This window comes from Gopherus flavomarginatus, chromosome 3 (genome assembly GCF_025201925.1).
Source record: "Gopherus flavomarginatus isolate rGopFla2 chromosome 3, rGopFla2.mat.asm, whole genome shotgun sequence".
Lineage (NCBI taxonomy): Eukaryota > Metazoa > Chordata > Testudines > Testudinidae > Gopherus > Gopherus flavomarginatus.
Genome location: NC_066619.1, coordinates 157,764,809 through 157,791,354, shown reverse-complemented (window position 1 = coordinate 157,791,354; position 26,546 = coordinate 157,764,809). Strand labels below are relative to the sequence as shown.

Sequence of the window (26,546 nt, the reverse complement as noted above, 5' to 3'; positions counted from 1 at the left end):
TACATGGCTCTGCCAGTTGAAAGTAACTGATAATGGGGATGCTCTGGCTTGAACAGGTGTAACTGAGGGCATGTCTTCATTGCAGATAGGTGTGTTCTTAACTCAGGTTAAAATGGCACTGTTCATTGAGGCATACACCTCCCGGTCAAACTCATCCTTTTGGTCAGACACAATGAGCCTTTCCTGTCTTAGGCTCCAGGCTTACACCCTACACTGTTGACAAAGGCTCTATTCTTCTTTTGCATCATTACTAGAAATCTGTGTGTCTTGGCCTACTTACATTATACCTGCCTAACTGGCTGAGATGCCTTTTACATTGTGGAAAGATTTAGGCCCATGAATCTGTTGTTCACTCTCTCAGCCACACACAGCAGTTATAAAACCTAGAATAAGAATTTTCTAACATTCCCTCCCCACCCAAACTGCTGTGAAAAAATTCTGGCTAGCTGTAGAATAATATATTTCTCCATTCCACGTTAATGACGTCAATAGCATAAAATAGTCCCCATTCCTTAATAACAAGAATAAATGCTTTTTCCCCCCTAATAAAAGTAGATACATACATTGGCAGAGACAATTGCATACCACTTCCTTAATACAGAACTGTTAAGAATTGCAGGCTTTCTGGAAGGCAGCTGGTAAATGAATCATCCCTACTGTAGTGTGTGGCACAAATTGTAGAAAGAAAAACATTGCAATATTTAAAGACAAATTTAGGACAAGTTCCACCCTCATGTACAGGTGAACGGCTCCCATTGTCTTCAATGGAAAGTGTGGGTGCATATCACAATAAAGAATTTAGCCCCTAATGATCATCGACAATATTACATGGGAAGAGATGGGAAAGAAACTATTTGTCTTTAGCTGGCACCTAAACCTAAAGGGAAAAATATCAAAACTACTGACTCGGCTCCCCACTAATGCTCTGCGCAATTTTCTTTTTGACAGTCTCGCTAATGGTTAGTGACTAGAGCTGGTCAGGGTTTGTTGTTAGCAGCCTTTGATGTACCCTTTTTTTGATAAAAATGAATTTTTTCTTTGCAGCTAGTAGGGAGGGAGTTTATTTAGAAACCATCTACATTTTACTTCGGCAAGGGCTGATGTGTGTTAGTGGGAGCCAGTCCTGGGTCCCGTGCACTCAATGGCAAACTCCCAGTAGCTTCAATGGATGCAGGATTGGGCCAATAGTTAAAGTTCAAGGCAATCCTCACAGAATATGGGGACTTGGGTACTTTGAATTGTCCTTTTAAATCTTTCCATTTATGCTGTATGGAGGATCTCTCTCTCAGACAGACACACTTGCTTCCACCAGCAGCAATTCAGGAATCTGTTGGGTGAAGGAAGGATCTTTCTGTCTGCATCTTTCTTCCCTTTGCATCAGAAAAATGTGGCCCTCTCCTTCCTCCCCCCCCATCCCCCCGCAACTGTTCAGACATAACTCACCACATTTCAGTGCTAACTCTTCTGCCACACATGGAAGTACATCAACTATTAAGGAATTCGAACAGGCAGAGTTTATGAACACAGGGGTTGCACATCCCTGGTTTGCGTCTTAGAGGCTTACATTTCTACTGATCTCTGTTACAGTTCATTGGAACTCCCCCTCTAGGGCAAAATTCGGAACACTTGAATTTTTATGACTTTAGGGACTAGATCCTCAACTTGTATAAATGGTCATAACTGACATAGCTCCACTGAGCTTACACCAGCTGAGGATCTGGCCCCAATTCATACCAATAATGAATGAGCTTTGGGCCCACAGCAAATTAAGGACTTAATCTACAATTTTTTCTGAAGCAAAACTCCCACCGATTTTTCAATGGAACTTTGTCTATGTTTCTCCACACCTGCAGACACACATCCAGTTGGCAAACATGATGGCACTGATGACTCAACAGTAAATTATCATTGGTAGTTTTCAAACTAACTTGAGCACCACTGAAGCTTGTTGATGACTTCAGTACAGTGGGAAACTTAACACAGCAGTACAGCTCTCAGCTGCCATGAGAGCTGTGAAGGGATTCGGTTATGAGAATTTGTCCCCTTGTCAGGAAATGTGAATATTTTACGATTAGTGATGCAGTTTCACAAAGTTAGTTACTGACGTGGGTTTCGAAAAAATGGAAGGTTGGGACCAGAATTAATTTTAACAAATTAAATAAACTAAATTATTGTTCTTTCAAGTGTTGACCGGCAGAAGTCTCTTTCAAAAGCATCTGTGTCTCTAGGTTTCATGTTGCTGAAAAGGAGGAGTTGGGCAAATACCTCAGAAATGTTTCCATGAATATATTCCCTTCAGTAAAAAGTGAAATCTCTCCAACTGTGTTTATGGGCCATAGAATTCACTTTCTTCAGCTGTTCTAGCAAATGTATTTACAGGCAGGAATGTTCATGGAAATGCCACATTTTAGGTATTTATTAGAGAAAACTCTCATGGAGCAAATTTTGAACTGGCAATTTGATAAAAGCAACATATATCCAATAAGGGAATGGAAACAATACCACCTGACCTCTGTAGCCAGTCAGAACTAGCTAACAAACTAAATCAATTAAGTTCATACAAATAAGCTACAGAAAGAATTATTCAGCAAATTTCATGTTATAATTTTAGACATTTATGAGTTCCTTAAGGACTATCTGCACACATGAGATAAAATATTTGTTCATTATTCAGCCAGCTGTCTTGTTGAGTATGATACTTGCATTTTGCTAGGCTGGTGACTTTTTAACCACTTTTTTCATTTGCAGACCCCTAAAAAATTTCAAATGGAGGTAGAACTCCCTTTAGCATCCTTAGACATAATCTGCAGGTTCCCAGAGATCTGTGGACCACAGGTTGAAAATCACTGTGCTAGGCTTTTGGGTCAGTTGTTTCCCACTATACTCTGGCACGAGAGAAAAACCTCTCTGTGTGACATCACAACTTCTCATGTAGCATAAATGGGACTTACATTATCTAATCGAGGGGAGAAATGTCACATGGTCTGAATTCTGAAGAACATGCTAAACAACAATGAATATACACATGAAATCAATGATGTCATATCAAGGAAATAAATGTTTAAGTTGAATTTTCTAAGGCTCTTAGGATAAGTTAGATTTGTTCAGGTTATTCAGCACTTGCTGAGCTGTTCAGTAACCCAAGGCCTAGCTTCAAATGTATAATGTATTTCTTAATCTCCCTCCCCATTAGTCAATAGAAGAACAGAGACAAAAAAAAATAAATCAAACAGCAGCTGCCGCTTTCAAAGCCTTGTACAAAAATAAATCAACCGCTGTCCTCCTGCCAGTTCCAAAAAATCCCGAACAGTCTTTGTAAATTTCACTTTTCATTTGTACATTACAACAGAAATAGTTAGCCCCAGTCCCTAAAGCTTACATCGCAGTCAGATTCAAGGGTGAGTTAAGTTTAAGTTCCCCTGCCTGGATATCTCCATTCAGTATCTTCTCTCTTATTCAGGTTTGTTTATAAAACTATTTTTTGAATGAAATGCATTGGCTGGGGAGAAAAGAAAAAGCAACAGCTCAATTTAGATATTTCAAAGGGCTCATTTGGGATGTTATCTGCATGCACAGGACTCCACTGTCATGTTGGGGTAGACCTTAAGCACCACGTTCTTATTTTCATCAAAGAATAAGATGCTGAGAGAAGACATTTTGTCAGGGACGCAGCAAGGCTCAGGAATACCAGGGATGACCCCAACTGCTCTCACTATGCTCTGGATGGTGGCATGGTTCGACGGCTTCAAGACCTGCAGAAGAAAGAACAAGAAGAGAAGGAAATGTTAAGGTGCATGTTAAAATAGAACTGTATTGTTTACATGGTAACACTGTGTTTCATTGTCTAGGACAAAATATAGCCAATTCCCTGAAGAAAGATAGCGATGAGTCAAAAAGGCTAGCTAGCGGCAGCAATTCTGAATACCTCTTTTAAAGACTGTTCTCAAGTATCATGGTATATCCCCTTGGGATATCTTCAGGGAATACCATTCTTGGATTAATTTTACTGGCCACTGGGTGTCACTGTTGCTCTACAATTCAGCTAGAGTTTTCTTACTCTGAAGAAAGTGGCCCTTAACTTCTTGCCTTTTCAAGAGACACACCCCATCTAGGGGCAACCGCTGCATGAAAAACATATAGACCAAGTTGTAAATTATATGCCGGATGTAGCTTAGTCAGAAAAGCAGTGTAAGTGGGTATAAATGTATCTGATTGTAACTTACACCATTTACATCATTGCACAATTAGACCCAACAAATTCCATCAGTAGTAAACCTATTTACACTAAGGCAAAATTCTGCTCTCAGTCGCAAACCTGAAGGTACCTGGAATTACATTTCTATAACTGAGCAGAACTTGGCCACTGACTTCAACTAGAAAACAAAATTGACTGAGCTAACTTCATTGTCCAATATGAATAAACAAACTTAGAACAAGATTTTAAAAATACTTTCATTTTCAGTAACTGAAGTAGCAGTACTAGTAACATGGGAAAACACAGTAATACAACAAAACCCAACAAGAATATGATTTTTTTTGTTGATACTGTCCTTTAAGAAAGATGTTCAGAACTTCATTTTATAACTCATCTCAGACCTAAAACCTGGGAATCACAGAGTTAAAAATACTCCTACTCAAATGTCAGGCATGTATACTATAAGGTTCAGTGGGCCAAATATTCAGAGTGCCTGCAATTTTCCTGACACAACAGATAGAATGTGTGTCTGTAAAAATCAGTCACAGGGATTAGACATCTAGCTACCTGATTTGCAGGCCCAAGTGACTTTCCACTGAAAAAGCACTGGAAAAATTTGGAGATTCTGGCTCATTATGTCATATACGCAATATAATTAGGAATATCTATTTGTAGTTATGTTGGCGGTGTGCATGGATTTCCAACCTGCTCCATTTAAGCAAACAAACACCAACTGTATTCTTCTGCTTTATCTCAGAGATAGGTGAGCCTTAAATTCCAACCACAATGAGTCAGAATGGACATTTTCCATATTATGTTGCTAGAACTATTCTCAGCGAGGATAGGAACCATTTGATGCAAGATTCAAAAGGATCCATTTGGGAACATTCCACTATTTTTTTGTTAGGGTTAACATCATCCAAACTTTTTTTCCCCCTTCTATTCTACCACTGAAAAATCTATTCTAGTACTCAGAGACTGAGCAATGCATGGGACACATCCTGAGTTCCTCTAACTCCATTTTAAGGTAGTTAAATTTGAGGGCAGTCAGGCTCACAACTTCAAACATATTTAAGCACCTAACTTCCACTGAAATCAGTGGGAGTTAAGTGCCTAAATACCTTTAAGGAGCTGAGCCTCAGAACCTTGCAGGAAGCTCTCTGTATCTACCTGCAGCAAGACACTCCCCCCTTTTTTTTTCTTAAACACGAAGTTCGGTAAAATTCTCTTTTTAATTTCTTGCAGGAAGCTTCAATAAGCTTTACATTATTATGATTTTAAATAGAACAAAACTACCACAGACCTCCATGTCCCCAGTGCAATAAGGCATGGCGGAGTGCCTTATAAGCCATGAATTCTAAGCAGAGCCCTCTTTATAGCCATAAGCCAAATATGGTTGAAAAGGGACTGCTCAAAAGTACAGTTATCCAGACTCGGAGATCCTGCAGCGAGACAGCTTTTTAAAGACAGACTGTGATTTCCTCTGCAACGTTTTATAGAGCATTTTAAAATTTCAGTGCTCCCACGGCCTAAGATTTTTGTATAAATTGTGAAGTCAGAAAGCAGGTGATAGATAAGGTTAAGGTTGTATTCTACCCTTGTTCCAGACACACAGCTCTCAATCAGCATTCTGCACAAAAATCAAAGGGAGCTTATGGCCCTCGATGTCCTGGGGTCCCTATAGTTCTCACAAAAAAACCAATAAGAATCTTGTTATTGATAAAATAGCCACAGTGTCTATTGGATCGATAGGAACTGAAAATGGATTTTCATATTTTCGCTGAGCTTCTTATTGGGAGCCCTGAATGGCTCTTCGGACAGGGAACCTGTGCTACCGCAAGCTCACTACATCAGGTGCGAGGCATTAGAGGATCACGGATTGCTCGTCATCACTGAAATGGGGTCTAAGGTGGTGGCCGTTCTGCACTTGGAATGCATCTCAACTGTCTGGAGGAGGGGAAGTGAAGATTAATCAGTTTTAACAAAGTTGCTATTTGGTGTTTTAGTTTAGTTTCCTAAAGACTTTGCATTTCTCCCCACTCTTATGGTTTCCTTTGGTCAAGTTTGAAACTATCAGCCATAATTATGTCACACAAAAGAGGAGAGCAAAGATTCCCTGGTTTAGGGTATAATGCCCGTCCTTAATAGCTGAGGTTTCAGTTCAGCTAATCACTAGATCTGACTCAGTCTGGGTGAGGTTTTAAATTCAAACCCTGGACTACTCACTTTGGATGGAGCACTGAAATATACAATTGCATCTTAATAACGCTCTGAATTAAACAGATTGAAGTACACGTCTGTTTACAGGATTGATTCCAAAAGTGCTCCGAGTAAAGGCCTCCCATGGGAGACAGCTTTGGGTGTGGTCGATCATCTGGCAAAGAGTCTCAGTAAGTGTCAACATTATTTGGTACTGGGCGGATCACACCTATTTCCTTAAATATCTGAAATGTCTTGTGTGTTACCCTCTAGCCCACAGAAAATACACAGCCCCGAAATCTTTAGGGCGGGATTTTCAAGGCGCTCAGGCTTGGGCTAACTTTGCTCTCACTGAAGTCAATGGCCAACTTCACCGGCAGCAAAGTCTGGCCAAAGCTGAGCATTTTAAAATTCCCAACGGAAAGGGTTAAACTGGCATATACCCTGCATAGAGAGTGTTACGTCACCTTTGCCTGAAGGCAGCCTGCTCTGTCTGGTTCCTACTAATGAAAAGCAGGCTGGATCTCACATGAGATTTTCTCTTAGAGGAGGAGTGGGGTAAGGGAAAAACCCAGTAACCTCCAAATGGCCAGATCTGTGAATGAGTCCAGCTGTGGTTAGGGCTGCACCTGCTAAGCTGCATGCATTCTTGAGAGACTTGCTGCCCCGTTGAATTTCATTATAGATGTATTAGGAGTGGAGAGAATGATGTCAGCGACAAGCTTTCATTCCTGACCTGGGAGAGTGACTGTCTGGCCTGTATGCTCTATAGTATTCCGCAAGTTCAGCACATATGGGTTTGACAGCACTCTAACCATTTAACCAAAACAGGGAGAGGGTATGGCTGGGAATTGGGGGTGGGGGTAGGAGGGGAAGAGACGCATCTTTTGTTAATTACCCAACAGGTTTGCCAACCAGGCTAGATGGAGCTCAGTTCTCCTTCACCGAAGGGCCACTGTATAACCATAAGCACAGATAAATTTCTGGTATTACCTGACAGCTACAGTATTAGTTTGCAAATGCACAGCTCTCATGAATGTCAATGGGAGTCGTGCGCATGGATCAAAAATACTACATGGCTCTCAACCTGCCTGTTTCTCCTTCTCATGTGTCGAATCTTCATTCTCACTAGAAAACCGAAGTGAATTTTGGCTCACATGGTGCAGATTGTATTTCACACTGCACGTGCACAACAGGCAGTTCTTGGATCCCAAAATCAAGGGGAATTTGCTGTTGACTTTCACGGAACCAGAGGCATGACACTAATAATAAACTAGATACACTCCATCTGTACACAGGAAAGAGTTATTCAGAGGTCACGTTTAAGTTTACGTTAAGGAGCCAATCCGACATTCCTTGTGTACTCCAAGAGCGGGAGCTTTGCATGCTTAAGCAATGCAGGCTCAAGCCCTACATTTGTACCAAGTCTTCTAAAACATGTTTAGAGGTGAAGAATGGGTTTGTGGTTACGGCACTGACCTTGGACTCAGGAGATCTGGATTTAGTTCATGATTGTCACACACACCCTGTGTGATGTTGGATGAGTCATTTAATTCCTCTGTGCCTCATGTACCCGCTTGTAAAATGGGGTTAATGGTCCTTCTTTGTCCACCTCATCTATGTAAACTTGAAGGTTTTCCAGGGCAAGGACTCTTTCTTACTTGTTTGTACAGGGCCTATCGCAATGGGGCCCCAACCTCAGTTCAGACTACTGGGCACCAAGTAATATATACAATAAATAGCAGCCGTTACTGTGAAGTGCATTTAGCTTTCAGAACCAAATTAAGATCTCATGCAACTGCGCTCAACCCTCCGTGGACTCACAACTGCTTTCACTGAGCATGAATTTGACTCTAAGTGTTTAAAGAAGACTGTTAAGAAACCACTACGGTTTCTCAGGTAAATTGGAAAAAGATGGGAAATCTTCTCTGACATCCAGGTAAGCACACAGTCTCCCTTTAGCTTATCTAGACGTCAAATAGCAGCTTTGTGAGAACCAATTAATCTTCCCTTCCCCTTCTCCAGACTGCTGAGCGGCATGCCTAGTGCAGAACGGATGCCACCTTAGACCCGGTTTGATGGTGAGCAATCCCTTATTCTAGTATCAGAGGGGTAGCCGTGTTAGTCTGGATCTGTAAAAGCAGCAAAGAATCCTGTGGTACTTTATAGACTAACAGACGTTTTGGAGCATGAGCTTTCGTGGGTGAATACCCACTTCGTCAGATGCATGTGGGTATTCATGCAATTGACGAAGTGGGTATTCACCCACAAAAGTTCATGCTCCAAAAATGTCTGTTAGTCTATAAGGTGCCACAGGATTCTTTGCTCCCTTACTCTAGGTTTTGCACCTCCTGTAGTGATTTACACTAGTGCAGTGAATACAAACTAGTTTTGATAGTAAAATGATCACATCAGAATGGGAGATATGTATTTGCTTTTCATTACCAGAGGTGCAAGGCCATGGGAATTAGGCCCATGGTTTGTGAAGTGTTTTAGGGCCCTTCAGGGTGCTACACAAAGAAGATGCTAGGTACAAAAGGTCCATGTTCTTATCACCCTTCCTATTTTCTGGGTTTTGGCAGTTTGTGAGATAAAGGGACTTTTCTTTTGCCTTGGGATCTCCACATTCAAAAAAAAAAAACCAAAACAACCTACGTGCCATTTACCTGCTACACAACACAGGCGCCCTCTTACCAAGCTATCACGGGGTCATCAGGCGAATACAGAGTTTTGAAATGGCACGTTACTTACTGGACGTGAACTGTTACACTCCACCAAGAGCTGAGCTACTCTTCACTGGGAATTGAAGGCCCAGATCTTCAAAAGTATTTAGGCACCTAGCTCTCATTGCAATTAACGGGACTTAGGTGCCTAAATACATTTGAGGATCTGAAGCCCTGCAGAAAATACTATTTTTTTAAATCTAGAGACCCTAAACAATGTCCAAGGAACTGGTCCACTTAGCTAGGCAGATGTAGTTTCTACACCAGCACACTGAAGTGTAGCATTTATAGGGAAAAAAACTATTGTCCACAGATAGAAAAATAGTGTCGTCGTTGTAAGATATGATCCAAATCACATAGAAGTCAGTAGAAGATTTCCAGTGGGGTTTGGAGCAGTCTCACACAGAATAACTGATGGCTTAAAATTGTTTTCCTTGTTTGTTTTGCTTCTTTCAAAATATCCATCTGTTTGCCCATATTACACGGCTCACAACATGCCCAAATTAGTTTAAAATGTAAAGAGCTTCCAGGTAGAAGGAGCAGCTGAGAGAATTAGTTTAAAAATTATTTTTGTTTTTGCATTCCCGTAAATTAAAATCTATTTCAAATATTGCTACATATATGAATTATTTGCTCTTGGGCCAAGGTCAATCCCCAGAGCAAATTTTTTACAGTTGCATTTAAAATCCTTATAAACAAGGTTGAAATTGGAAGTGCTGACACAGCCTTAACCAGAGTAATGCCCAAGGCATTGCTATAACTTAATGTCCTTAAAGTTAACATGGAAAAAGTCCAGGTCAAATTGCTGCTAAAGTTAAGGGTCTTTTTCAAAACCATCTGTGGGGATACAGGTATGATGGAGCATGGATGCTATCAATCACAGAGGGAGAAGCCAAAAAGACCCAGTAGAATGTTTTACTACCAGTGAAAAACAATCTTGTTAATACCTTTTGTTGGACCAACTTCTGTTGGTGAAAGAGAAAAGTCTTCGAGCTCTACCGGGCCCTTGAAAGCCTGTCTTTTTCACCAACAGAAGTTGGTTCAATTAAAGAGGTTACCTCATCCACCAGTTCTTTCTAATAACATGGCTCCAAGAACATTGCAAACCTCGTTTTCCTTTTGAACTCTCAGCAAAGGCACAAAACTGAAGCCAGGCCTCCAAGTTTTAGAGTCTGATACTGCAATCTTAATTCAAGTGAGCAGTCTCCCTGAAATCAACAGAACTGCTCACATAAGTAAAGGCTTCCTGATCAGGCCCATATTGGACTAAATTATCCCGGATGTTACCATACATCTCATCTGTCTTTCATTGAAAAAAAGACATCGTTCCGATTAATCCCAAAATTCCACATCGATTTAAAATCATTTTGCTTTCAGTGCTGGCAATTAGTTACATGAAAAAGAGAAAATGGAGAAGATAAGGCTATGGCAAGAACAATGAACCCTACATCTACTGTAGTTTCCAGATACCAGGAATAATTTGTGTGTCCCCCCCACCTCGCCCCATTTTGGGTCTTTGTTACATACTGCATCCCACTTTGCGGCCTTGGTAGGCTACGAGATGTGGGTATGACCTCCAGTGGAGCTACACCAGAAATAAATTTGGCCAACTGATTTCAAGAAGTCAAGCTCATGCAACAGGGCCAGATCATGGAACCCTTACTCACCAGAGTAATCCTTACTCAAAGCCATAGGGGCAACTCTGTAAAGAAAGGGTTCCAGGATCAGGTCTCTTGAGCTTATGTATGTGTCTCAGGATGGCACTGGACAGAGGATACAGTTCTTTAGCAAATAACTGTTATGATTTTCATTTAATTAGCTCCTTGGCTGATACTCAAGAGTCTACTTCCAGGACTCTACACCCTCCTCCCCCTTTCCAAGCCACTTTAGAGCCCCACCCTGCAAATATTAACTACCAAGCATAGTACTTACTATGCCGAGTGTCCCATTCACCGGTTTCTATTGGGACTAACTCAGTAGGGTAATTAGTGTAGTAATTACCTACACTTGGTCATAAGCATTTGTTGGATCAGTCCTTTATTATGCTTGATTAAACTGGACGGTCACCAGTTCACACATTATTACCCAATAAGCAATTTACAGCACATTTGGATTCTGGACAAAAATAATTCTGCTATATAACTTTGATTTTATATCTTTGCATAAAGCAATTCTAACTTCATATCAGCCATTTTTACAACTACCCTTTACAGAACAGATATAAAAAATTACTTATTTCCTACATTCTAGAGCTTAATAGGAGCCAAGCTGGATTTTACTAATGTAAATAAATATGTGCAGTTCATAAAACCTGAATGTGTTTTCCTGCTCTCTGGAGAAAGGAGAATAAGACAGTGGGGGGAAAAAGTACTCTACCTTTGGAATGGGGAATTGGCATTCACCGGAGCAGTAATATGCATCAAAAGATTTAGGGGAAATAATCCATTCACTCCAGCCAATGTCTGCAAAATCCACTTTGAGATAGCGCCGTGCACAGTGTCTCGGCTCATTCCATTGCTTCCTTCTTGCCTTCTTCAAGGTTTGCTCATCAAACTGGAGCGTTTGGCTCTTCTGGTGGTTGTTCTTTCTCTGCTTTTTCTTACCCTTTGTTCTCTCTGACAGCCGCGGCTGGAGGGTTTTGTAGGATTTCCTGTCTTCCCACCCCTCACCCTCGTTGTACTGGTACTCAGCACCTGGGAGCTCGTTGTTCTGCAAGGGCAACAAGATGCTGGTGGAACGTTTCCGTCGCTGTTCACCAAGGCTGCTCTTTGAGTGGCTTTCGGGTCTGGGGAAACCCTCAACCAGGGATTTACGGTGTCCTTGCAAGCTAGAGACAACACTCTCTGGCTCTGAAATAGCAGAGTCATTGGCATACACCAGAATGTAAGGTTCATAGCAGGACGGCACCCTCCTCCGGGAATAGCGGCCAGTCAAGGCCATTTTCACACCAATCAGAAGTTCATCATTCTGCTTCGCCTCACTCAGGACATGAGTAATGTCCTTCCACTGCCAGGAAAGGACATCCCGATAGGCCATGGAAACATTTATTAGAAAACGTCCCAGGGTTCGAGTTTGGTTTCCATCAGAAGGAAAGCTCAACACAGAGAGATCTATTTGAATTTCAGGTTTCCTGTGTCCATGACGAGAGCAGCCTCTGGATCGGGGACAACTCCAAGTAGCATTTAGTAGGTCCCCAATGTAATAATGCAATGAAGCCGACAGGATATTTTCAGACTTGGTTAGGGAGGTCAGATTAAAAACATGTGGCTCTTTGCTTCCTGGGCTCCCTAGAAGAATAAATATTCACATGAGAACACAGGAAATTCTAACACCCCGAAAGACCAAAGGGCCAGTGTTACCTGTTGCTTTGTATTATCTTCACTTATTCCGATGGAAAATTCCCCACTGATTTTAATGGGAGCAGGAGCAGACCATTTCGTTTGAATACACAATCCCCATACAGTCCTCCCCACCCAGTGTTTGATTTTAAAGAACACACTTTACTGTTCAGTTCTCATCGGCCAAGCGAAACTTCAACGGCAACTAGCAGTTTTGTTGGCAACCTCAGGAGAGAGGCCAAGGATTAACTGAACTTGGAAACTAGCTAGGTACTTATACATCATTAGAATATTTGAGTGCCTAGCACATATCAACGAGTGCATCCACACTGCACCCTTCTGAGGTCAGGAAGCAAAAGATGTCAGAAGAAGCAGGACTGCTTAAAAGGATACACTGAAGACTGCAAAAGAACATCCAGGAATTTGAAAGCCAAGTGTATTTTTAATGTGTGTTTATTTAGCATGTGTGCAAATGGCTAGCTTGACATCCCTAGAGAACAAACGTTCTTTCTCTGTCCAGGAGACGGGTCTGGCATGGGCAGCTGCAGTTTAGACCTCATCCAAAACCCACTGAAGTCAATAGAAAGACTCCTAGTTGACTTCACTAGGCTTCAGGTCAGTCTTTTCAAGCTTCAAAACATTCACTTACCAGTATGATTCACTTCAACCCTAATGTCTTCCTACCAACGGAGGATGGGTGTAGGGAATCAGCTAGAACTTAGAAGAGTTGGGCTCAATTCCCAGCTTTCCTGTGTGACCTCAGGCAAGCCACTTGGGTTGGGATTATCAAAGGTGCCCAATTGAGTTAGGCACCCAAATCCCATTGAATTTCAATGGTTCCTTTGAAAATTCCATCCTTAATCTCACTGCACCTCAGCTCTCCATCTGTAAAATGGGGACAATACTTTTTGATCTTTATTTCTTGCTTAGTGTCTAGCTGTCATTCAGAATCTTAGGGGTTCAATATGCCAGGATAATTGCTAATATAAATTAGGATGTGTTACACTTCCTTATTAAAGATATTGTAAATTTCAAAAACTAAAAACAAACGAACGTTAAGCACTATAAATGTTCTGCTATATCAGGGCCCATGCACAAAGTCTACATATCATGTAAATCCCACTCAGAATAGAACCCTAGCTGGCCCTTTAACCAGGGTAAATTTCATCCTGTATTTGTAGATTGGTTCCCGGCATGCTGGAACAGTGGTTCTCAACCTTTCCAGACTACTGTACCCTTTTCAGGAGTCTGATTTGTCTTGCATACCGCAGGTTTCACCTCACTTAAAAACTACTTGCTTACAAAATCAGTCATAAAAATACAGAAGTGTCACAGCACACTATTACTGAAAAAAATTTTAGTTTCTCATTTTCATCATATAATTATACAATAAATCAATTGGAATATAAATATTGTACTTATATTCCAGTGTATAGTACAGAGTATTATAAACAAGTCATTGTCTGTATGGCATTTTAGTTTGTACTGACTTTGCTAGTGCTTTTTATGTAAAACTAGGCAAATATCTAGATGAGTTGATGTACCCCTGGAAGATCTCTGCGTATCCCTGGGGTACATGCATCCATGGTTGAGAACCACCGTGTTAGTGCACTTCAGGTCCAGTGGGATAGAGATTGGAACAGCAACAACTACAAAATTAGGAGAATAATCAAAAACATATCTAAGTAAAAATAATGCAAGCCTCTAAAAATGTGGAAAAGCAAAAGGTTTTCTCTTTAGTCCCACCAGCCCAGGAAAGTACATCAGAAGCCATAGTATGGTTATTTTAAGGTTTGAGTAAGGCAATAAGAGAAGAAATATTTCTGCACGATTGGATAATCCATGACATGGTATTTTACAGATCTTTATTACAAGGTAATGGCATTCTTACAGCATCCTGTTTTTAATGCAGACCACAGTCCACAGCATAAACTTTCCTCCAGAATAAGCAGGTCACGTTTTGACCCAGTGCATTAAATGATGTCACATTTCAAGGTGCAGAAGTCGAAAACAACCTGTGCACAATGTTTGAGAGATAGGGAGAGGCTGCTAAAGGAGAATCAAGATCTGAAGCAAGGTATTAATGAGAAAAGACATCCATGTTATTGGAGTGGAAGGGTCAAACACACCCTCTTTCCTGAATGCATGAGCAACAAGGAAATAAAGCAAGGGCAATAATTCCATATAGGCACAATATTATTGTGCCAATGAGCAGGTTCTTGTGGAAAGGGGGATTTCCATGGCTTTGAAACTACAGAGGTCAGTCTAACAGGTATCTCGCACAACCCAAAGACACACTTACAACAGGGGCCCTGAGTCACCAGGGCATTTAAGCTTGTGTTTTGATTATAAGCGTAAAAGCAATTCCACTGGGTCTCAACGAGCAACAGCAGGTTTTCCTTTAAACAAGTTCTATGCTCAGATTGTGATGACGTTTATATTGGTCAAACTGGCAGAAATATAGATTCTAGCATTAAGAAACACTGGAGAGCTGTAAAACTCGGCTGGATGGAAAATACAGCTATAGTGAAACGTGTATATGCAACAGCCCCCAAAAGGACTGGAAACAAACTAACACATTAGAAAAACAAGGGAACATTAAGTTAAAACCTTCTTTGACATCATGGCAATCCACCTTCTCAAGAGTCCGAGGAGGGATTTTAGCTCACAGGGTTTTGAAAGAGTTCTTTCATCTAAAAGGAACGACAAAAATAAAATTCACAAGTGCTCATGTAAATAGGGACAAGCAGGTCTTTGGATAAAGGGAAAATGACTGCTGATATTAACCTTTGCTCAAGCACTTCAACTGAACACAAATCAACACTTCCGCCCCCCCTGCCACCAATCTTCCAAAAAGTTTGGGGTTTTGGGAGCAGATGGAACTCTGGGCTTCCAGATTCTGACTGGCAACATCAAAATTGCCAGTAAGGTCTGAATAAAGCCAGCAAACGAAATAAAACACACATCTAGCCCATCTCTTGCTAATAGAGCCGAAGAGTTTTAGGAAAAGCGGGTACTGCGCAGGTAAGGGATGGAAAACAACTATTCTATTACGCTCATTGTTCTGCAAAGACAAGAAAGAATAGTTCATGCAAATTTATGACCCAGAAGGAAGAACTGAGAATCCCACATGGACAAGAACCTGTTTTCACATGCTTTCCTGACGGGTTTTGTGGATTCGAGATGTTCAGGTAATCTAAGCAACTGGAAGATGACCTAACTGAACTAAACTGCACAATGCTTTGAGATTCACCCAATTTGTGTCTATGAATCATTACCTGAAGACTCTGTTTTCAACAGATGAGATCCTACTTTATTTTATTTTACGAACAGGGCAGGCACAGTGTCTTACTATTGGTCTGTGCTACACCTAGCACATGACCACTTGATCTCCGTTGGGGTCTGTATGGACACATGAATAATAGATATATCTACAAATAATGAATTACATCAATCTACTTCTATGGAAAATTATGTTATCATGAGTGTATCTGCTGTTTGAGCTTATTTTTACATGCAGAATCAAGTTTTTCTTTTGGGATTTTAGCAATTAACAAAAATAGTAACAGTTCAGAATCTAGGAACAAAAGAAAATGGAAACACAAATTAATCTGCTCTTGCTTAAAAAAAAAGAAAGAAAAACTAACTGGTTTGTAATACACATGAACGGGGCAATATGTATTTTGATTAACAAACAAAACCAGACAAGCCATTCTTGCACTCTTACTTAAAAAAATTAACAGTAAACATCACGAGCTACCAACAGATGGTGCTGCTTTCATACAACTAACTTATGCAACTAACTAATCCAGTTTTCCACCTGCATGTAACTGGTGCTGCCTGACTATTAGCTATTGTCACTGATGTGTTATGTATTTGGTTTTAGAATCAGATTAAAACAAAAAATACACAACAATGTATGTCTTGGTTTGACATTGCTTGGGAACAGAGTCCAATTCACCAATCATGCAGCAGGGATAACGGATTTCAAAGCATGGGCAGCGGACAAATTAAAACAAAGCCCTGAAGCATCAAACAAAGGATGAAGATTTAAAAGAGGATTTAGCCACAAGATACCTGATCCTGCAGTTTTTTTCTCAGGTAAAACTCTCACTGATCTCACAATGAGACAGCAGCTCTTAAACCCAAAGAACTTAAGCTACTAAACACTGGCGCCCACAAACACTACAGTCCAAAATCTTGATTAAAAATCAAGAGCTACTGAGGAGCATGTTACAGAATAGAAAAATCCTGTAGGATATTTTTAGTTTTGTACAGTCATGGACCAGACCAGCCTTTGGTGTAAATCAGCCTCTCTCCCTACTGACTTCAATAGTTAGACTGATTTATACCAGCTGAGGATTTGGCCTTTAGCATATGAATAACGGCTAAGAGGTTTCTTAGTAAAATAAATATAATTATTTAAAAATGACACATTGGGAATGACTCTCATTTACATGGCAGAGCGGTTTAAATGAAATCAGGCCTGATAATACCACTGAGCTATTATACAGCACTTTTCATTAGATGATCTCAAAGCTGCTAATCGATTGCAGGTGTCCTGAGTTCCAGTTCAGTGCTTTATATGCCACACTGCCTCCTCCCAATAAGAGGATTTAAAGATTCTACAGACAGTATAATCTACTTGAAACAGCAGTCTATATCTCAAACAAAATCATTTTAGAGGTCAAAAATCTAAGCACTCCCAAGTGATAGCATCATAAGAGCCCTCTGATATGCTTTCCACATCAAACAAAATGGCAGAACACTTCACTGCCTATTTGCATAGTCAATCCTTCCCTGTTGCTTTTCAGTTGTGTATGAAATGTTCATCAACAGATCTGAATACACATCTCAGGGTATTTCATGCCAAAGAGAGAAAGCCCAGAGAGGAGTGTTTACAATACTGGAGATGGGCACGGTGCCCAACACTCCTGCCAATGCTTTCTCTTAGGATCAGGCAGCATTGGGAGAGGTGGTCTTACAATGGTTGAGCATTACTGCTTTGCATATGGTTACTGAAGCTGATAATCAGAGGGAGAGATCAGTTTATTGACTGAAAATATGGACCCAGATTCTCCGCTGGCACCTCGATACCACAAAGTGAGATTTAAAAGGAGAAGATTGCTCCCATTAAGGTATCTAAATGAAGTGGCTAGATTTTGCTACTGCTTGCTCAGCACTTTGGAAAATCAGGCCCTATGGTTTTCAGCTCCTTGTACATTCAAATAGACAAGACAGACTTCAAACACACTTAATGTTACTACTTGTATTGTGGTAGCATGTAGGAGCCCCAGTCTGGACCAGAGCCACGTTGTGGTAGACACTGCACACACACACTTTACTGCTTATATTCTTGCAGTATATCCTGGGGAGGCAGACATGGTCCAATCACTAGGGCATCAGACTCACCTGGCCTTAACTTCCAGTCTATACTGACTCACCGTATGACAGTGAACAAGACATTTAACTTCGCTGTCTTGGTTTTCCTGCATGAAATCCTGACCTCGTTGAAATCAATGGCAAAGCTCCCACAGAGCCAAATGGCACCTCCTTTCTGTAAGAGCACAAGCGATGGCGCTCCACAAAGGCGGGTAAGCCTTGTGCGACCTATAGCAGGAAGGTTCCCTCTACATACTACTAAATACGGACATATTCTGTGTTTAGACACCACCCTTAATCAAGTCAGCATTTGCCTTCAGTTTCTACACAGTGATATCAGAGATGCCAGTGGAGTTACTTTGAATGGGAAACGGACCCCTGATGGCACCTTGAGGTACCTTTTCGCACATGACGACTCTTCAGAGGTGACTGTTGTACTTTCTCTTCCTCCCACAAGAACCCAGAGCTGTTTATGCTGCCTACTACCATTACTGGCATAACAAGGATTTTTTAAAAGGCAGCATGCCTGCAAAAACTGACATCACCAGCATAAACATGTATTCATGTTACAAGGGGCATTCCCAGGCATCAATAAGCTGGAACCAGTCCACTAACATGTGGTGTGTTTACCTTTATAGAGGATACACTGACATTTTTATGGACTGCCAAATCTATCCCATGGGTGAAAAAGGATGCAATAATGAGGGCTATTTAGCTATACAGTCGTCATTATCCATAGTTTAAATTAGATATTAAAGCAGTTCACTTGTACCAGTATATAGTTAAGAATGTATCAGCATTTCCATTATAAAACCCTGTTTTCATGGGTTCATAGCACAACTGAGCTGAAACTTGGAATAGAAGAGCTCAAGGCTGGGGATATAATTTTTGATGCCAAAATTTCTTTCCCCCATCCCTTCCTATCAACCTTCTCCCAAACTCCCCAATTAATTTAGCTATTTCTAAATTATCCAGGTAAAAATATCAAAATAACTTTCCAATTTTGTTAAACATAGCACCAGATTCATTCTTTTAAAAGAAGAGTCTTCAGATGTAATATTGGTTGATACCTGGAATTAAAAAAAACCCACCCTTCTATTAAAGTTATAATAAAAAAACTCTGAAAAGCAATGAATCTGCATGCTCAGTAACTAATTTACAGGAGGCGTTTTATGCCTGGAAAGATTTTAATATGCATCTTACACATCATAAATGTACTGTGTAGTGAGTAAATGATACATCTTTTATAAATTAAACACAGAGGTCATACTGGCTCTGAAAGTAATATATGGTTTATAGTGCTCATCCACGAACTATGGACTTCTTTCTTTAAAAGATTTGTTCCAGTATATAGGCTCAATATTGCAATCCACATGTAAAGTAACTGCAGGTGTGTGTAAAAGCATCTGTAAAAGCGGATAAGTAGATTTTCATGCCTGGGCTTGTGAATTTTTACCCCAATTTCATAAGGGTGATTTTATCTGCTCTTTGATGGATATACAGGGCCTGATTCTCCTCTTGTTTACCCTAGTTGTACAGTACTGTAATTAAATTTGCTTCAGGTGAGTTACTTATTTACACCACTTTGCGAAGAATATCAGACCCATAGTGAGTGTACTCCAATGTAGTACAAAGGGTAATATCAGTAACCTGGTTAAACGGTGGGTTTTTCAACTAGATAATACATGGGGCCTGAGTCTCCTATCACTTACACTGGTGCAAGTCAGGAGTAACTCCACTGAAGTCAATGGAGGTACAGCAGTCAATAAATCCAGCCTAAGATCAGAATCTAGACCAACCAGAACAAATTCTGGGCGTGATCCTGCAAGCCCTCGTCCTGTGTAGCTCCTATCAATTTCCAAGCAGAGAAAGTTTATAGTGCCAGGCCCAACGTTGCTAAGTCATAATGTCTCACCTTTCAAGTTTCTTATGCAAAGAATCTGATTTTGTTTGTATTTCATCTGAAGTGGTGTGACTCCAGGGGTCACCAACAACTGAAAATATATATTATTTATGTCACACTTCTATCAGAATGTTTTGAAAGCTGCTGTTGCAAATGACCCCCTGAAAGAGGTTAGAGGACAAAGAGTAGAGTTTTCTTTATTTTGTTTTCAGTCTGACTGCAATTAATGATTAGTCAGTTTCACTATACTCAGTTTCCCTAGCTTTTTTGTGTGGGTGTTTCATGCCACAACAAAGGGAAGGAAAACAGTCTTAAAAATAGGAAAAGGTGGTTATAAAACCACGAAAATTGGCTCATGGGTTGATGTAATACCTGAAATTACTTTAAACACATTTTAAAACAAACTGACTCCATTTCAAGTTGACAGTATCACCTTTAATGATGCTATGGTAAAGATGTTTCAGTTTGTATTTCAGAAGTCCCATCTTCCAAGGTTGATAACTCAGACAAACGTTTATTCTGGGTTATAACTTTGCATTCAGGGCCAGAGCCTCAGGTAGTGTAAATTAAGATAGTTCCATTGAAATCAAAGAAGCTACATCACTTTACACCAGCTGAAGAGATGGTCCCCTAATATCCTAGAAACCCAATAAAAAAAATCAGGTGGGGTTTTTTCGCTTGGTTGGTTGATTGTTTTTTCTCCCTCTCTCCTATCTTTCTTCTTACAAATGCGATTGCAATAGCACTTAACTAGCACTAAGAAACCATTAAGTTAAAATCAAGTTTACATGTCAGACTTATGTTTACAAAACTAAGGAAATTTACAATGATAGCTGAAGTACTGTTCTTAATCTACCCCCTTTTATGCTTAAGTCTTCTAGCTCATGTGGTATGTAGAATAACTCACTCTTGGGACATTCTGAAGCAAAGAACTATAAGCCATATTCTCTGCCTTACTGTGGCAAAATTTGTCTTTGAAACAAATGAGGAGTTTTACCCGAGCAAGGACTGCAGACTTTATCCCATGAATATCTCACTACTATAAGTTTATGACTTCTCTCAAATTTTAAGGTCTGATCCTGCTCTCATTGAAATCAATGACTGAACATCTATTGAATCCTATACAGGATCAGCCTCATACACAGGAAGAATCAAGAATAACTCCATTCAAGTCAGTGAGAGGAAATTGTGCCAGAACACAACTTAATGTATCATATGTGATGTATATACTCACATATTTAACTTAGTTCATTGTTTTTACTTGGTGAGGGACTTCTAAGGTTCTTACTGACTGATGTAAAAACCCAACAATTAACTTTTAAGTTTATGTAACCGTATTTTTAAAAATTATTTTTATTTGCCTAAATGAAAAAAAATGTGAAGAAACATCAAAATCAGAAATGAAAAACAACTACGTAATTAGTCCATTTCTCTGCCATTGCAAGATTATCCCCCGTAAGTAAAGGATTTCAGTTCAGCATAGGGTGGACTTTTCAATCCTAACTTCCTTAAGTACTTCTGAAAACTCCATCCAGAGAGGGCAAAGTTTTAATTTTACAATAATCATGAAGCTTGTTTTCATTACTCATTTTTCATCCATATTTTTAACGGCCCTTGTCACTTTGTAAGATTACAGCGTTCAAAAGTGATGCCCTTTCTTTTGTTTGGCTAAAAGATTTGTAGGATTTCAAGTGACGGTACCCAATTTTTGGACTCATTAGACTACATATGTTATCTTTATAAAGTTCAGAATGTTTGCCAGCGGGGTTAGTTGGAAATCTAGCAAAGAACTTTCATTTATGTCATGTTATCAATATTGTATAGTAGCCAAAATTTCTTAATGAAAGTAAAGTGTTGTGGACAGCAAGCTTTCAAGAACTTCCATATGTCTTCTCACTCCTCATTGGTTATTTTTGATAACTGTTTTTTCAGAAAAATTAATCTACCTCCTTTCTCAGTTACACTATAAATTAGATTAATGGATATTTCTTTTTCTGAACTGTTGCTCTGGTCCTATTAAGGGCTCCATTCCATCCCCATTACTGACACAGGCAACTCTGCACTGATTTCCATGGGAGCTTTACTGGTCTCATGAGTATAAAATCAGTCCCTTGTCAGCTAGGGACATCATCCAAAATTATTCAGGGAACAGTGGCTATGAGGTTTATATTGTCATATGAACAAGAACAGGGGTGGGGATGGGAAGAGAGGGAGAGTTGAAATTTACACGGAGAATGTCTCAACAAGCTGACAGAATCTGGAAACAGCTCAAAAGGGAAATAACGTCAGTGGCCTAATTCTACTGCATTAAACGCCAAATATTAACTACTTTTAACCTTCAATAAATATAAGATTTTTTCCCTCTTGCCATCCTCCCCCATCATTTGATCTAAGGTCTTACAAAACTGCAAGTTTCTGCCATCAATAACCTTACAAATGAGCTGCTGTATCCTAAGGGAAAGGGAAGACAACACCTAACTGGTTAAATATTTTGCATAAATACTTATAAAAGTGTCAGAAAACTTATAACCACTTCAAATTTATTGCTTTGGCACTTGAACTGTGAAAGTATTGGAGGAGGAGGAAAGGGGTTAGTGAACAGTGTGTTCATAGGACTGCTGCCACCCACAGTCAAGTAACAGTATAAATTTAATCAGAAAGACCGCAGAGATGGGATTTCAACCAAAGGCCTTCTAGGTTTAGAACAATAAATACCTTTAATCAGGTGTGTTTAAAGGAGCAAATGCCACTCAGCCTGGATTGTATCATTCCCTTTTTCAGTGTATTTCAGAATCAGGCCATATGCATCAACAGGAAACATTTAAAAGGCTGCAGCCTTTTGCATATGAAGACTAATGTTAGGAAAGAGAGCGTGCTTTTAAAAAGAAAGGACAGGCAGGATTTAAAGTAGGTATTCCCTGTCCCTCAGAACTAAAACTGTATGGGAGCAGCTTAATTGGAACAGTGTAAGGAAATCTTTACATACCTCAGGTCCACAGGTTCTGACACCAACAGATTTAGGGGCTGACTCTGCAAACACTTATTATGGTTGTCCTGGACAGAACAACTCACAGTAGTAAATAAGTAGTGAACATTTTCAGGATTGGGCCTTAAGTGTCTTGCTTCCAGAGGAATTTGGATACTCACAGTAGTTTGCACTATGCCCAGTGTATGCACAGTCAGGTCCCTAACAACCAATACGTATTGTAGCCTTTAAAGAATCAAAGGCTGGGAATTTCAAAGAAGCCTCAGGGAGTTCGGCACCCAGTTCACTGAATTTCAATGCGAGTTGGGGAAACTACTTCTCTTAGGTGGCTGTGAAGGCCCAGACAACGATTTCATTGGGACTTTTGCATGTGAAACGACTGCAGGGTCAATCAATTAGTGTCATGAAAAATATATGATTAGTAAATGAGGCTTTGTAATGTGTCTGTATCAAGGCACATATTGCAGGAATGGAGAAGCGTAATGGAATACAACAGTTTGGAATCACAAAACTACATTTCAGGTTTCCAGCATGTATTTTTGATCCCTACATATTAAAAGCTCTTGAAATGGCCAGATAGCTAAAGAATCAGGAACAAATTCTACTTTTTCCCCTTTGCTGTTAACGCTTGCTTCTTTTGGTACACAGTCTTGGTGGACTGCCAAGGTACATACATGCTTGGGCAAACAGGATACAATTTCCAAAAGCATCTACGTGACTTCAGAGCCTGAGTCCCATCAATCTGCTTAGGAAAAAATTAGCTATTGACTTAATTTCATAACAGCAAAGATGTGCAATTTTTCTAGCTTTTATTTTTTCTTTAAAGATCAGAATAAAAAAACAACCTAGCCTATCAACAATGTGCTACTTCACAGCAAGAAACTAACTGCAAAGGACATGAAGCCAACAAGTAGTGTCAAAATAGGCACTGTAGATTTTTTCCCCTCCTTAGACAGATATTCCCAAGTAAGAAGCGACTTTCACTATTGATAGGTTTACTGGTGCATTTCAGTTTAAAGCCCCAACCCCAATTATGCCAAAAAAAGAGATAAACTCCACTTAGCAGAGCTCCTGAGGGGTAAATTATTCTGAATGCACAACTGTACTTAAAGTAAAACCATCTTCCTATTCCTGTATTTGTCACTAAATAGACCTTTGCTGCAACCAACTTTAAGTAATTATATTTCTGTATCTAGCTGCCTGAGAGAGCCCAAAGCCACTTTACAGTCCTAATATATATGCAAAACACTCTGAGAGTTCAACAGGAGTTATAGAACAACTATAGGGATAATACTTACTAGGAGATACACAGTACAACTTATCTAAACATCAACTATCTGCAATTTCCTGTTAGCCAAAAGAGAGTCATGTCCCCTACTGCCTGTTAATTACACCGAAAATCCCCTCAATTATACAAATCCTTGGTTAGCCAAAATCCCTATGATATTTGGTTAATCAGGGTTGTACTGTATCACATATGGCACTCAGCTACCAGAGGGATAGGAGCATTAGCAACATAAAAGTAAAGAGTTAGAACACAATAGATAAAACACTAATTAAACTATCTATATGATGCAGCCTATGCATTGCATCAGAAGACATATTGGCATATGTGTAGGGAGCACTACTTGTTTGTTTCTTTCACATTCAAGTTTCAGTCCCTGGCGTTCCCTGTCAGTTTAAATGTGATGTACTCTAGGGCCCCGATTCTGCAAAGACTCATGCACATGCTAAAGTTAGCCACCCCCTGCAAGGCCTTATGTGCATGGCTATTTCATTCTCCAGAACACGCTCATTTTCAATGAATTGCTTTCTTGAACCGTAAATCCTGCATACTACGGACAAATCTTGCAGTTTGCAGTGCAGTGGCCAAATGCTCACAGATAATCCTAATGCTTTCAACAACTGAAACATGCAACTTCAGTTTGATTTGACATTGTAAGTCAGGGCAGCTAGAAAGGGGATTTTTGCATTGAAAAGACTAAATGGCATATTAACTGTAAATGCCATTTGGCCAGTAAAGCTCCAGAGTGTATTTATATTGTCATCCTAAAACTTTCACTGATGAATGGATTTTTCAGGAGCTGTGCATGTTAGAGCTTTGGGAAAATCTCTTCATAGTGGTTTCAGACAGAGTAAGAACATTATCAGCACCTTAAAATTATGGGCCTGATCCAGCCCCCATTAAGGTCACTGGCCAAACTCCTATTGACTTCTACAGTGCAAGATCGCTTATTACCGTTACTAGACATTTCCTTAACTCGAATTGGATACAAGTGTTATCAATTTGACATTATATATATTTGGTTTTATATGCAAATTCGTTACTATTTGTGCTGTGTTGATACAGAGCTGGATTAATCTCTGCATCTGCTGAAAAAGGAGCACCTATCTCTAAACTCAAGTAGGATCCACCGATTATTAGACACACATATCACCACGAGGATTATAGCTAACGTAGGGCTAGAAAGTCTCTGGCACAAGGTATTGCACAGCCAGCCCTGCAAAATACATGCTCCAAACTCCCAAAAGAAAAATGGATCTCGGACTATAGGTAAACTGCTTCCATATGGAGCTTCTCTGCTTTGTTTCAATGTTTGTTATTCTCACTTTGCAGACCTGCAAGCTTCTCCCCATGCTCATACCCCGTGCAAAGCCTGTTCCATTTCCCCCAGCCCCTTTGCATGAAGTGTCAGTTGCATTTTCAATGACAGTGCAGTCAGCTACACAAACAGCCTTCACCTCTCTCCTCCCACCCTCCACAAGTAGTCACAACCACGCAACAGATATAGATCTACGAAGCCTCAGCGGGAGGGAGGCTCCCAGGTTTCAAGGTGGGGTGGGGGGGGTAATATTTGGGGGGTCACACAAAGGCAGCGTTAGAAGTTTCTGCCTCCTGTGAGAAAAGCTCTGTGTGGCTTTCCAAGTTGGTGAGGTGCTGTCTTTTATCCGATCAACTTCTGTTGGCGAGAGAGATGAGCTTACTCAAGAGCTCCTGACATTTCAGCTGCGTGTGCCTGTTTCCCTCACTCACTGTCCCTGCTTTTGACAGCCCCGAAGAGACACAATTTCGAGAGACTCACCCTGGGCTCAGGGGAGGGGGAGGCCAAGGCTGCGGGGCGGGTTGGGGGCAGCAGCTGAGCGGGCGGAGAGGAGCAAGGGGGTCAGGGCCATACTCACCCGCTGGCAGGGCTCGGAAGCTGCGGACCGTGTTGCCCTCCCGGAGGTGCAGCGGGTGGAGGCTGGGGAGCTCCTGGCGCCGGGCGCCGCTGTACTTGTCATAGAGCCGGAGCATGTGTTCCGAGACCTTGTCGCCCGGCGGCAGCTGCTGCGGTGCGCGGCCAAGCTCACCTGCCGCCCGGGCTCGGCCGCCGGTGACTCCTCCCAGGGCAGCCTTCCTCCGGAGCCCCACCAGGTGAGCTCGCAGCAGGTCCCCCAGCGCCAGGCACAGGCAGCTCCAGCCCAGGCAGAGGCACAGCAGCGAGCGGGGCGACCCAGCCATCCTGGCCAGCCCCCGCCCTCGCGAAAGCCGGGCGTGCAGAGAGCGGATCGCCAGCAAACCAGCCCAGCGGCTGCTTCACCCCCCGCCCCAGCCAGGAACCAGTCTGCGGGGGGGAAGCTGCGCTCTGTAGCGGGACTGTTGCTGGGCGCTGCAAACCCCGGGATCCTGCAGACAGGAGGCTTTAACACAAAAATGCATGCATGCGAAAATATAAGGACAGCAACCCCCCACCCTCGCCGCCGTTCCTGGCGTTTGCAATGAGCTCTGGGGTGGGGGGTCTCCCCTGCCTCTGTGCCGGCAGGGTGGGTTTTTGTACGG

General features: G+C 41.0%; 1 protein-coding gene across 1 annotated transcript; it reads right to left on the bottom strand.

The window, feature by feature from the left end:
- Positions 1-2,034: 2,034 nt before the first annotated feature.
- Positions 2,035-26,546, bottom strand: BMP3 (bone morphogenetic protein 3). Its single transcript, XM_050945254.1, has 3 exons — positions 25,907-26,546; positions 11,494-12,404; positions 2,035-3,752 (listed from the first exon to the last, which is right to left on the bottom strand). Exons 1-3 carry the CDS (start codon positions 26,226-26,228, stop codon positions 3,561-3,563), a joined length of 1,425 nt encoding a protein of 474 aa, XP_050801211.1. The 5' UTR covers positions 26,229-26,546; the 3' UTR covers positions 2,035-3,560.